The 12,558-nt window shown below is 45.1% G+C and overlaps 1 protein-coding gene across 2 annotated transcripts in view; it reads left to right on the top strand.

Annotated features, from left to right (window-relative positions):
* The window catches only part of LOC147454751 (THO complex subunit 5A-like), a 141,321-nt gene extending 129,189 nt beyond the window's left edge, over positions 1-12,132 (top strand). Inside the window, exons 9-11 of one of the 2 annotated variants that reach the window (XM_086516591.1) lie at positions 11,392-11,471; positions 11,573-11,649; positions 11,730-12,132. In XM_086516591.1, the coding sequence (XP_086372717.1) occupies positions 11,392-11,471; positions 11,573-11,649; positions 11,730-11,827 (255 nt within the window). In that variant the 3' untranslated portion in view covers positions 11,828-12,132. Of the gene's footprint in view, positions 1-11,391 lie in introns of both variants that reach the window. The other variant, XM_086516590.1, reaches the window with a different exon arrangement.
* Positions 12,133-12,558: the final 426 nt, after the last annotated feature.

Below are 12,558 nucleotides of genomic sequence, written 5' to 3'. Positions count from 1 at the left end.
GACCTTTCGAGATCACTGAAAAGATAAATGATGTCTCCTTCTGGCTGAAACTGCCTGACACTTGGAGGATTCACAATGCATTTCATGTGAGTATCTTGAAACCTTTCAAAGGTGATGTGCCTGATGATGGGGAACCTGATGAGCAACCCAAAGTGGAAGAAAACGAGGAGATCCTTGTTCCTGAATAGATTTTGGCACATAAGGATACGAAGAATAAAGGTAAAGTCCGAAGGCGGTTCTTGGTTAAGTTCAAGAACTATCGTGCATTGGATGCGAAGTGGATGGAGGAGGAGGACCTAGCAGATACTCCTCAGATTGTGAAACTTTACCTCGAGGCTTTTGGTTTAGCATAGTCTACTCCAAATGGAACCCAGAATTCAGCTTGGCCGAAGATCTGGTGCAGTGGGACGCACAAGAGGGGAGTTACTCCGCTCCTTTGTCAACAAATGCCTCGATTTTGATACTACAGTCACTGATGTCTCTTTGAGCTTTAGGGATACTGAGAGCTGACAGTTTTCTGCTGTATGACTTTATGAAATGGAATTCTTGAATATGATACTGATTTTTTCTTGACTTCTTTTTAAGTGCAGGAACTGATAGACGAAATGACTGCAGCATTTTGGTCTAATTGATGCCGAATAGACATGGTTGCAATAGGGGTTAGTGAATCGGACATCGATGAGGTCCTGACTGGATCTAGATGCGATTGCTAGCTACATTACCGATAAATCATGGTCTAAGATCCGAATGAATGTTGAATGTCATGTGATGTCTTGTGATGTTCTGTGATGTCGTGTGATGTGACTGTCAATTGGTACATGTGCTAGATGTGTGTTCCCAGTGCGTAGGTACTAACAGTCAGTGCTTGCTAAGACGATTTATCGCCTCTATCTATTTTGCAGGCGTAATCGAGGCGATCACAATGCTTTCAAGAGGGGGGTATGTCACAAAGTGATGACGTGGCTATCTGTCTGCAGAAACCCTAAAAACCTGGAAACCCTAATTCTGGAAAACCCTAACCTCAAAACTTGCAAACCCTAATTTTGCTCCTAGAAACCCTACACTGCAGAAACCCTAACCCTAAAGGCAGCAGGGAAAGATCCCGGAAAATGCGAGAGAGAGAGAACTCCTTTGCTTTATTTTTAGAAGCTCAAGAGAGCTTGTGAGAGAAAGAACCTTTGCTTTAGTTTTAGGCTTTTGTTTCTAAGCTTTTGGGGCTCTGCTTTTGGCATCCCTTGTAAATAAATAAGTGGCTTGGACTCTCACTCTAGAGAGCATATGGACGCAGAGTCTGAGAGTGAGACCCAACCACTCTTGTACTTTGAACCGAGATTAATACAAAAGGAAATACCGAAAGGGGCGCGAGTTTTTGGGGCCAATATATCTAGGCACGGAACTCCGCCTGGCCAATGCATATCTATTGTGAACCGTGAATTGTTTTGAAGTGGTTATTTGGTGTTGTCGCGGTTGATTCTTGACTTGGAGTGTCCAAGTCTGTAACAATGATGCATGGCAAACTATGTCACTAGGCCATTGCGACATAAGGTCATGGAAGAGAGCCATGTCCAGGGCATTGTGGTATTGATGCGACAGTTAAAGCGGTAGAGACGTTTTTTTATTGGCCTACTTTGAGGAGAGATGTGGATGCCTTTGTGCGAGCATGCGTGATTTGCCAAAAGGTCGAGTTTGATAGGCAAAAGGCACCAGGGTTGTTACAACCGCTACCGATTCTGGATAAGCCATGGGAAAGCATTGCTATGGACTTTATCTTTGATCTTCCAAGAACGCCAACAGGGAATGATGGTATATGGACCATTATTTGCAGGTTCAGTAACCATGCCCATGTGTTCGATTGTCAGTACGTGGTATGACACAATCGATTGTCAGTAATCGTGATCCTCGCATGACAAGTTTGTTTTGGAGAGGATTGTTTGAGAACATGGGCACTACGCTCAAGTTCTCGTCTTCGTGTCATCCACAAACTGATGGACAGTCAGAAGAGGCTAATTCTATTGTCTTGGATCTGCTGAAATGCTATGTGTTAGATAATAAGGGCAAGTGGGAACAGTATTTGCCTATGCTTGTATGCGTACAATACGGTGCATTCGTCGACTGGCAAGGCACCTTTTGAAATTGTTGAAGGCGGCAAAAAGGTTCCTCCCATTTTGTATACAAAGGACAAGATCTTTGAGGTAGATCGATATGTTTAGAACATGGATGAAATGTAAAAGAAAATTAAAGTTGCCTTGGAGAAGACTTAGGCAAAGCAGAAAAAGGCTGTTGATCGTCACCGTCGTGAATTTTTGTTGTCACCTGGTGATTGGGTTCTGTAACGGTTTGAAAAGGCAAGGTTAAAGAAGATGAGGGGCAAGGAAAGGTTATTTCCGAAGTTCAACATGCGTTACTATGGGCCTTTTCAAGTGCTTGATAAGATCAGCGATGTGACTTACAAGCTGAAATTGCGTGATGCGTGGAAGATTCACAATGCGTTTGACGTGAGTCTCCTAAGACCCTTCGTGTGTGACGTGCCAAAAGAGATGAGGATCGACCAGAAGTTGAGGAACTTGATGAGATCCTAGTACCTGAGCAAGTTTGGCACATAAGGACAAAAAAGTTAAGGGACAGGTTCTCTCTCTCGTAAGTTGGAAAAAGCCCAAAAATCCATCATACCTGCAACAATCTATGTACAGGTTGTTGCAACAATCCATCATACTTGCAACAATCTATGTACAGGTTGTTGCAGGTATGATGGATTGTTGCAGGTACCAAAGCTATTGTGTGTTTGCCTACCCTCTATGTACAGTGAAGGGCAAGAACTGAAGCCTTTTGCAAAGTGTCGGGAAAGTCCCCTATTGCGTGGGGATAGTTTCTATGAAGCGTCCTAGTACAATTATGTTGCCAAAATCGGGCCAGAACAGGTCATTTTCAACCCGGATTATGCGGGACAGTTTGTAGGAAATCACAGGTTTTATTCCCTCTTTGAATACAATAAAGAAATACCGAAAGGGGCGCCAGTCTTTGGGACCAACAGGCGTCGGCGTTTGCTTGGTAGCTCTCTAGCTTCCAAGCCGTGTGTGTTTGAAGTATCAATTCCCATTAGAGGTTTTCTTTTGCAAAGTTTCTGTGTGTCCTAAAGACTAAAGTAAAGTTTCGGGTGAAAGCCAAAGTTTACCGCCCTACGGGCCGGTTTCAGAAGATGAGAAGATGCTTAGTTGATTGTTGCACTTGTAGACCTAATTATTTTGGGAAGCATAATCACCTTAAGTATAATCGGCAAGTCACTTGACAAGGGGGTATAAACATTGTAACAATACCGAACTGAGTGGAAACAACAAGCTTGAATTGAAAGAGAATACACTAGAAAATATATATGGAGTGGTGGAGCTGGACTCCTAGAGGCATTGGCCCCTCAACAAGACTCCTCCCACAAAACAATGACTTGGCAACCACGTACTAGCAAAAGAGAAGAGTGAGAGATCGCTAGGTGAAGACGTTGTTGACCATATCGTTCTGAGGCGTCAACATGCCTTTTACGGGCGGTCATATACCAAGTGATGTGGCAAAACAGTGGCTTGCTTTACACAAGTGTGAAAGCAGTTGGGTGCTAGCTATTCTCAACAGCTACTTTTAAGCAACACCAGCTTTTTGTATTTGTTGCTTTTAGGTCAAGGGCCTTCATAAACGAGCTTAGGTGGTCTCTTTTGTAGATGAGATTGGAAGCAAAATTGCAAAGTGAGTCCCCGACAGTTGTATTCTGCAAATCATCAATATGAAAAGAAGTATCGAAAGGAGTTCTAGACTTTGGGAACAATGCATGTGGAAGTGGAATTCCGTCACTTTGTGTTGCGATAGCTGTTCAAGTGTTAAATTTTTAGTTTTGTTCGCGTGTTGCTGTGAGATTACCGCCTTGTCATTGCCAAGCCGGTTACATTTGTATCCAAGCTTTAATCTATTCTTCTTCCACGGAGGATGCGGTCCGACATTTTGCAGCACTCGCCATTGATTTTGGGAGAGAATCTGGTCAAGAATAACAAGCTGTCCCACCTATAGTTTTGGGCAAGAAGAACCCAATGGCATTGGAGATTTGAATGACAACAGATCCGCTGATGAAGAGTTGGATGGCCAACTTGAGGAATCTTTAATCAAGGATCCAAAGTTTGCAAATCTCCGACGGAAATATCAAGTTAGCACTAGTACTACGCGCCTGATAAAGTATTCAAAGGATCCGAAAGATGCGACATTTCTAAAGGAGCGGCTGATTCTGGAATTTTATGTGAGGTGGCAGACAATTGCTAACCGCCCTCTCAAGTTGGCAATGAAAGTGAAAGCAAAGGCATAACCAGATAAGAAGATCTCTTTTTAGATGTCAGAGCAAATTGATCAAGCCGTGGAATGTAAGGTCAATGAAATCTTGAAATGTAGGGCTCGCAAAGGACGGAAGCTTGAGTCTTTCCCTAGCTATTTGGGCCGACAATCAACATTTGAGGATTTGAAAGAGAAGTGGTCTAAAAAGAAACACTGTCGACCTGTCCACTTTGAGGATGACTCTAGTCCTTTTTCTTCTTCTTTCGCCTTCTTCTCGCTCCAGTGAGGAAGACAAACGGAAGTGGAAGAAACAGAAGTACCGGAAAAGAAGATTCAGAAAGAGCTACAAGAGATCATGTGGTTAGACATGAAAGCTCCTTCTGACGACTCTGGTGATGACTCTTACACTGTCGGAACCACCTTTGGTAAATAGAGAATCATTTTATTCGGGATCTGATTATGACAACCTGGAATGGAGAAAGGGCAAGAAAGAGTTCAAGGATGGTGGCCAAAGCGTGCAATTTGACACTTTCTTTGGCCACAAGGATACCCATAAGGCCTTGTCTTTTGTTCAACAGTTTGACATCGCTTTCTCTGGAGGGCCTCCAAAGTTCGAAAGGTGGCATCCCACCTCAAAGGGAATGCACAGACATGGTCTTTTACTGCACTTAAAAGTACTGAGAAATGGGGTCAAGTTCAAAAGGTTGTTCTCATATATTTGGTTGACTTGCTAGGTTGAAGTCAATGTTTTGATGGCATCAAACTGCCTGAGAATGAAAGAGGAAGTTACCCTTTCAAACTACAAATAGAGATATTAGGATACATTCTTGAACGGAAAGGTGAGAAATAAATTGCACTATGAAAGTCCTGATTTTTTTAATAAGTTAGTGCTCAAAATAGTATTTTTACGTAATGAACACTTAGCCTCTGCAAAATACTAGTTGCTTGATCAGCAAACAGCATTCGTGCATTCATTCAATGCTGAAGCATTTCCATTTCTTAGTGTGTGTGCCTAAGGTAGATTCCATCCGTTCCATGCACTTACATCCATTTTATCTCTCTCTTCCAATCAAGTAAGAGGATATAGTCTTTCATGCTTTTCAAGAATGTCAATGACCATTCTTACTTCCCCACGTAAAGATAGAAGTATGTCTAATCAATCATGGTTCTATAGACACCGGAACGCATGTCCAATCATGTCATCTTTCAATTGGAAAGACAACAAATGTTATCTTTCATGAATTGCTTTGATACATGGTTCCGTATACAAAGGCTGATGACACAGGGCATCCCTAAAAGATCATCACACCATTCCAAAGGCATGATGTTGAAGTCCTCATGCCCTAAGTAACCGTGACAATGCAACGAGTTACGGTAACTTCATGCCCTGGTAGTACTAATACTACATCCATCTGTAGTCCCATGTCTTAGACTTGATTCCCAAGCGAGCCAACATTCCGCCTTCTGCTCGGTAGACAGCTTAGAGGTTGTGGATTTGTTTTTCTACACCAACTTCTTGGATTTTTTCTTTCCTTTCAACGCTTCTTTCTTAGCAGCCTTAGACACTTGCTCGTTCGTGGCATAATTCACCGATCTTAACATCATAGAGAGACTATCCAGAGCATGGTCCATGAGTTGTTGGATGCTTGCAGATTTTTGCTTCAGACAGTAGCGTTGGGTTTTTGTGCTCACTACAACAATATCTCTCCATCTGCTCTTTCAAAGGGGTCTTTTGTTTTAATTTTAATTTTTTTTTCAGGTCGGGTAATGATGTGGCGACAGATCTGCTTGCCCTAAACAACTCAGCAAGTTACAACACCTTCTTACTATCTCCAAAGAGGAGAGGTGCATGGAGGCCATCCTTTCCCTTTCTGAACTGGGACACAACACACAATTGCATTTTCATGCATGGAGAGCTTACTTCTATATAAAGAATCTCTTTCCTCTCATTCTAGACCCTTTGGCGAAGAGAGAGAGCACGCCTACGTGCTCTCTTATGCCCCTGTGAAGAATTGAAGGGCGTAGAAGTTCTACACACACACTACGATGTTGTAATTCTGGAGGAATAAACATATTCCTGTGAAAGGGCCCGGCCGTTCCGGGTCGGCGCTGCATCACTCTCAATCTTCTCTCCCTAACTATCTAATCTGTCTCCCATTTTTCTACGCATCCATTGTGCTATGTCTCTTTACATATATATCTCCCTCTCTCTCAATCTCTAGCCGAAAATTGGTATATATCTTTTATGCAAAGTGTTAAATGGCAGTAATAAACCGGTGGTTTATGCAAAGGCGTGTTTCACCTTGGCATTATGAGAATAGCGTCAAGGTAGACTATGGGGCAAAGAAGATTCATCAAAGAAGTCAGGGTATGAGAAGTGATTATTGATGTAAAACTCAAAGGCGAGTGAGTTCCCCGTGTATCGGCTTCGGCCATTTCAAAATTCATGAAATCAAGTCTTTTTGTTTACTTGATCTTTCTCAATAATCTGGATGAAGAAAAAGATGCCAATTTGTCAAAGTTAAGAGTCAGAGTGGCAAAGCTTCCTACAAGCTCATGCCGATTGTTTCTTAGAGGGTTTGCCTTGCAAGTTACCGTCAGAATGACAAGAGGATCACACCAAAGGATTGATCCCTGGCAGTACTTCTCTGAACCGACGCCCCTATAGAGTGAGCCATGCTCAACAGAAAGGAATCATTAGCCAAGTATAGGTCCTTTTGGAGAAGGGTTTGATCCAACACAATATCACACCTTTTTGTTCTCCGGTATTGCTTGTCAAGAAGAAAGACGTCTCTTGAAGGATTTGTATTGATTATAGGGCTCTCAATAAGATTACCATCAAGAACAGGTTTCCAATATAGGATCTTTGATATTATAAGGGGTATGAGCCTCCCGAAGACCGGCCACGGGAGGGGACCCCCCACCTAGGCACGTTAGCCTCACTCCACGCACTCGCGCACCGTGGGGACTCCACGCAAGGTTCCCCGGGGCACGCTATGACCCGTCGGCGGTGCGGCGGAGCCTGAGGCTACGTGGGGCTAGGGACCCGAGACGCGAGACCCGCGAAGACCCGCGAAACACAAACGGCCGTCGACCCATGGAACGCAACCACGCCCGAGCCGGTCCCGTCCGAGCCGGGCCCCCGCGAGAACGCAACTTGACCCGAGCCGGTGCCGTCCGAGCCGGGCCCTCCTGAGCCGGTGCCGTCCGTGCCAGGATCCCTTGAAGCAACAACTTGGTCCCTTGGCTGCGTGCGGGTAAGAATCCCCGCCGGGCCCCTTGACGACAGTCCCCTCGGCCGCGTGCGGGTAAGAATCCCCGACGGGCCCCTTGAAGACAGAAGTTCCCTCGGCTGCGTGCGGGTAAGAATCCCCGCCGGGCCCCCTCCTCGACGCGCCCAGAAGCTGGGGCGTCACACTTGGTATCAGAGCTCCAGAACGAGCTCCTGGAAACGAGCCGAAGACTAACGTGCCCGACGCGCACGATACTCACGACGACTCCAACCGCAATGGCCCGGGTCGTCAAAATCCTGGTGAAGAGAGCTCCAGAAAGCAACCACACGCCCTCCGCACCGTGACGCGTTCCCTGAACACCGGGCCGTCACTTGTGACCCGCGCCGGCCCCGATCCGAGCCGGGCACCTCCATGAGGAAAAGGAACGATGCGAGCCAGACAGGGCTCTTCGTGACGCGTCCCAACAACGGGCCGTCACCCGTGACCCGCGCCGGCCCCGATCCGAGCCGGGCACCGCCATGACACGAAAAGCAGCGATGTGAGCCAGACAGGGCTCTCTACATGAAGAAAAGGCAGATACGAGCCAGACAGGGCTCTTTATGACAAAAACATAGAAACTCCAAAAACGCGACGAACCAAGCCAACGGTGTTCGTCGCGCCCCGGCCACGTTTTGTGGCCCATGCTGAGCTAAAGATCCAAACGACGTCCAAACAGGGACCAACTCGCAAGTGCTGCATTGCGACGGAACGCTCTTTCAAATTCGGCTTTCAAGAAGCCTCCGCGCGGACCAACGCAGCAGGTGGCTCCGCGCACATCGGGTTACCTATTCGGGGAACGCTCAAGTACGGGGAATTCTACTTGGGTGTTCAAAGCATACTTTTTCAGCCTTCTGCCAAAACCCCAAAAATACTCACTCACTCACTTTCAAAAATGACAAAAACAAAGCACGCCGACTTACTTGCATTTTGGGAACAGTTTTGTTCACTTGCACTTATATGCACCCCTTTGTCCCCACGGCCTCATGCATAGCCGAGCACTCTTTTCCCACGTTCGACGCGGTCGTCGAACTCTCTTCAAACGGGGGTGTATATAAGGGGTATGAGCCTCCCGAAGACCGGCCACGGGAGGGGACCCCCCACCTAGGCACGTTAGCCTCACTCCACGCACTCGCGCACCGTGGGGACTCCACGCAAGGTTCCCCGGGGCACGCTATGACCCGTCGGCGGTGCGGCGGAGCCTGAGGCTACGTGGGGCTAGGGACCCGAGACGCGAGACCCGCGAAGACCCGCGAAACACAAACGGCCGTCGACCCATGGAACGCAACCACGCCCGAGCCGGTCCCGTCCGAGCCGGGCCCCCGCGAGAACGCAACTTGACCCGAGCCGGTGCCGTCCGAGCCGGGCCCTCCTGAGCCGGTGCCGTCCGTGCCAGGATCCCTTGAAGCAACAACTTGGTCCCTTGGCTGCGTGCGGGTAAGAATCCCCGCCGGGCCCCTTGACGACAGTCCCCTCGGCCGCGTGCGGGTAAGAATCCCCGACGGGCCCCTTGAAGACAGAAGTTCCCTCGGCTGCGTGCGGGTAAGAATCCCCGCCGGGCCCCCTCCTCGACGCGCCCAGAAGCTGGGGCGTCACAGATATACTTGATAGATTGCAAGTTCTTGCTTCAGTGGAATCAATGGTAAAAGTGGCATCATCGGATTAGGATCGTGTTCAGGTCATCCTTCAGATTGTATGAGTATTTGCTGATGCCTTTTGGTCTTAAGAATGCTCCTGCAAGTTCCATAGGTTTTTCCATGCGTTTCCCTACGTAAACACATGTATGTTCAAACTTTGAACTCGAAACATACGTGACCCTAATTTTAATTGGGAAAAACACTCATAGCACCATAGAAACATATAATTTTTCACATCTTACTTTACTCTCGAAACTACTAAGAAGTTTAATCATCATTTATGTCCGCATCAACCTCATTAGCTTGAATTTTTCTTGCAAATTTCGGATCTTTAGAGGTTATCGACAGTTTGTGGGTGCATTTTCAACGGCATCATTGTTTTCTCCAAATCTGAGGCAGAACATCGGGAGCATTTGTGAAAAGTATTCAAGGCATTACGACATCACAAATTGGTTATCAATGGGAAGAAAAGTGAGTTGTTTTTATGCATAGCATCCCAGGCTTGAGGCTTAGAAACCTGTGATATCAAGGTTGGAGTTTCTGAAGATTCTACTGTTACTATTAGGAGGCTGCCCCCCTTTATTCTACAGCTGGTCTCCCTCTTGGGATGAACTAACCATTTTTGTGCATCTTTATGTTCCTTTGTGTTGCTGACTATGTCTATCTCCTTGATTGATTTTGACTGATATTGGCTCTCCCTAAGACCCTCTTTGTGAATATGCTATGTTCTCATGGTTTGGCCACTAAAAGTTCTGGCTGCCTTGCCCTGCATGGAGCTTGGAAGATCAATCTCTTACCAAGCTCAAGAGGAGTGTGTGCCAAAATGGAAGAGGGATTGTCCTTGGAGGACAAAAACAATGACCAGTATAATAATATTATTTCTTCTGTACCTGCTTCAAAATCCATGGTGGTTTGATGCTTCATGCCACTCCTAGAGTGAGCTGCCAACCTGAGAGCATTCAATCAACCATGCAAAGAGCTTTGTGAGATAGTTTTGAGGTACGACTGTGAATCGCACAAATTTTGCAGAAAATTCCCAAAATGCCCTGTCGAAATTCCCAAAATAACCCTGGCCAATCTTGCAAACATCTGTCAAGACATTGTGTTTTGCAACTAATAATAGACAAATTGGTTCTCCTGCTTAGATGATGATAGAACTAGGATTTTTTATAGTATTTTGGTCTCTAAATATGAAACAGTTCATTATTTGTAGACACATATGGCTTTGTCTATGACCCTAATGCTCAATATTGTTTTGTCCAAGATACCTAGGGATAGATCTCTGTTTTATCAAAATATGTGAAAATTGAAGCAATCTATCCAAAATTGGTACAAGGGGCGGTCGGGAGTTTCTAGAGTTTCAGGGGTATTTTTGGAATTTGCACAAAAATAAAGGGTGTTTTGATGATTTTCCCATAAAATTTAGATTGGGCTTGTACCCTTTGTATTACATAAAAGCAAAATGATAGCGAAAGCCAAATAAGAAGATACAACTGAAGGTAAAAAAGGCTGAGGGGGATTGGTATAGGGGTGAAAAATCAATGTAGACAGGGCTAAGATTAGGAAGCCAAGAGGAAGATTCGCGGTAGCACCACATTAACCTGCCTGGGACACCTTCAGCCACCTAGTGGTGCAACACCCTTTAGCAAAACAGCCACCAACCACTAGGAGTCTTGGACAACGCAAAGGCTGAATCCTCCATCCACACCATGAAGAACAGCAAGTACCGAAGTTCTTGTAGGACAGAGGGAAGCCTTCAAGCAACACCAAGCTCGAAGGCAAGAGATGCTCCTAACGAGGGGTCACCAAAAACATTTTTCCTAACCAAAGAAAATAAGGCCAAACTTAAAACTCTTCCGGTTTTGAGGTCAGAATTTGAAGCATTTTCTGGTATTTACGCTAAATAAAATTTTGCCGGTTTTCTTTAAGGCAAGCTCGAAATCTAGTTGGGATTTTGCAACTTCAGCTGGTTAAAATACACTTAACCCTGGTTTGTTGCGAACATTGCCTCCAACCATCTCTGGCAGGAATCAATGTAGTTGTGGAAGCTACAATCTGCGTTGTACAATGTTAAAAATGCTCCCCCCCCCCCCCCCCCCCCCCCCGCGCGGACAACCCACCCCACCCCACACCCTCCCCCCTGCATCTATTGAGATAATTTGAGGATTTTCTTTTGACAGGTGAATTCAGGTGCTATACGGCTTGTGTCCCCAGCACACGAGAATGAGGTTTTGGCTCAGCAGCTGTCCTTATTAACTATGTTGTTTGATGCTTATGTTGATCAACATCTCTCTATTCATGATCAATCTTCAAGAGGGAATGGTGGTGGTGCTGTTGACATGCTTGGACAAAAGTTTGCAGTGAGATCAATCAGGGGAAGAGACCGTCAGATGCAGTTTCTTTGATGTCAATTTGCTATGCTCATACGAAAGTTAATGGTATGGTCAATCATAAGAAGATGCTCACAATTTTTTGCTTCATGAACATATGCCTCTCAGGGAAGGTCTCCTTTCTGCAGCACATCAGATGAAGACACTCACATATGGTCCCTTCCTAAAGATACACAGATCAGGGAAGGGCTCCTTTCTCCATTTGCAAAAAGAAATTCTACCCTAGAGCTCAAAAAATGCAATCATTCAAATGGGAATAGAGTTGTACCCAAGCTTCTTGTACTCTTGTCCAAACGTTGGGATGGAGAATTTGATTCACTAAAAGCTTCTGGTGAAAGAGCTGGCTTACCACTGCTTTCTCAAGGGTGACCCTTCACAAGAGGAGAATTGTAGCATAGTGCTAGCATCTTGCATAACGTACAATGCCAATGTCTTGAGTGAAACATGACTTTTTATATAACCTCATTTTATTTTTAAAATGCTATTTAATGTTTTTGACACATGCTGTTGATTATATTGCTACTTCACACTTACCTATGGCCAGTAAAAAGCTCTCTTAATTGTTTTAGCTTATGTGGAGTGCAACTCTTGAGGGCTTCAATAAACTCGGTTTTATCTGGAATCTGTAGAGGCTGGGTAATTGCTTTGAAAAGCTATAATGACTGAAAACATGTTTTGTCACATAAATATTATATACTAATTGTATTGTGCATGGTATGCCCATGGATTGGCAGTTAATGATTGGAATTCAGGCTCGAAAAAAGAAGCGTCTTATGCTACGAAGGAATTGAGAATGGTTTGTTTTACTTCTCGTTCATTTGTTTGAAGAGCTTGGTGATTTTGGCAGTGATAAACATGCGTCGATTGACTCAAAAAAGAGTTGCAAATATTTCCAATATGAAGTGTGTTAGAGACATTTTATTCAACCATTGATTTGTAAGGACATCTCACTGTGAA

The sequence above is a fragment of the Adiantum capillus-veneris genome, chromosome 7 (assembly GCF_014529385.1).
Source record: "Adiantum capillus-veneris isolate H3 chromosome 7, ASM1452938v2, whole genome shotgun sequence".
NCBI classification, from domain to species: Eukaryota; Viridiplantae; Streptophyta; class Polypodiopsida; order Polypodiales; family Pteridaceae; genus Adiantum; species Adiantum capillus-veneris.
Note: the sequence above shows the minus strand (reverse complement) of the source record. Positions and strands in the feature narration are given on the sequence as shown.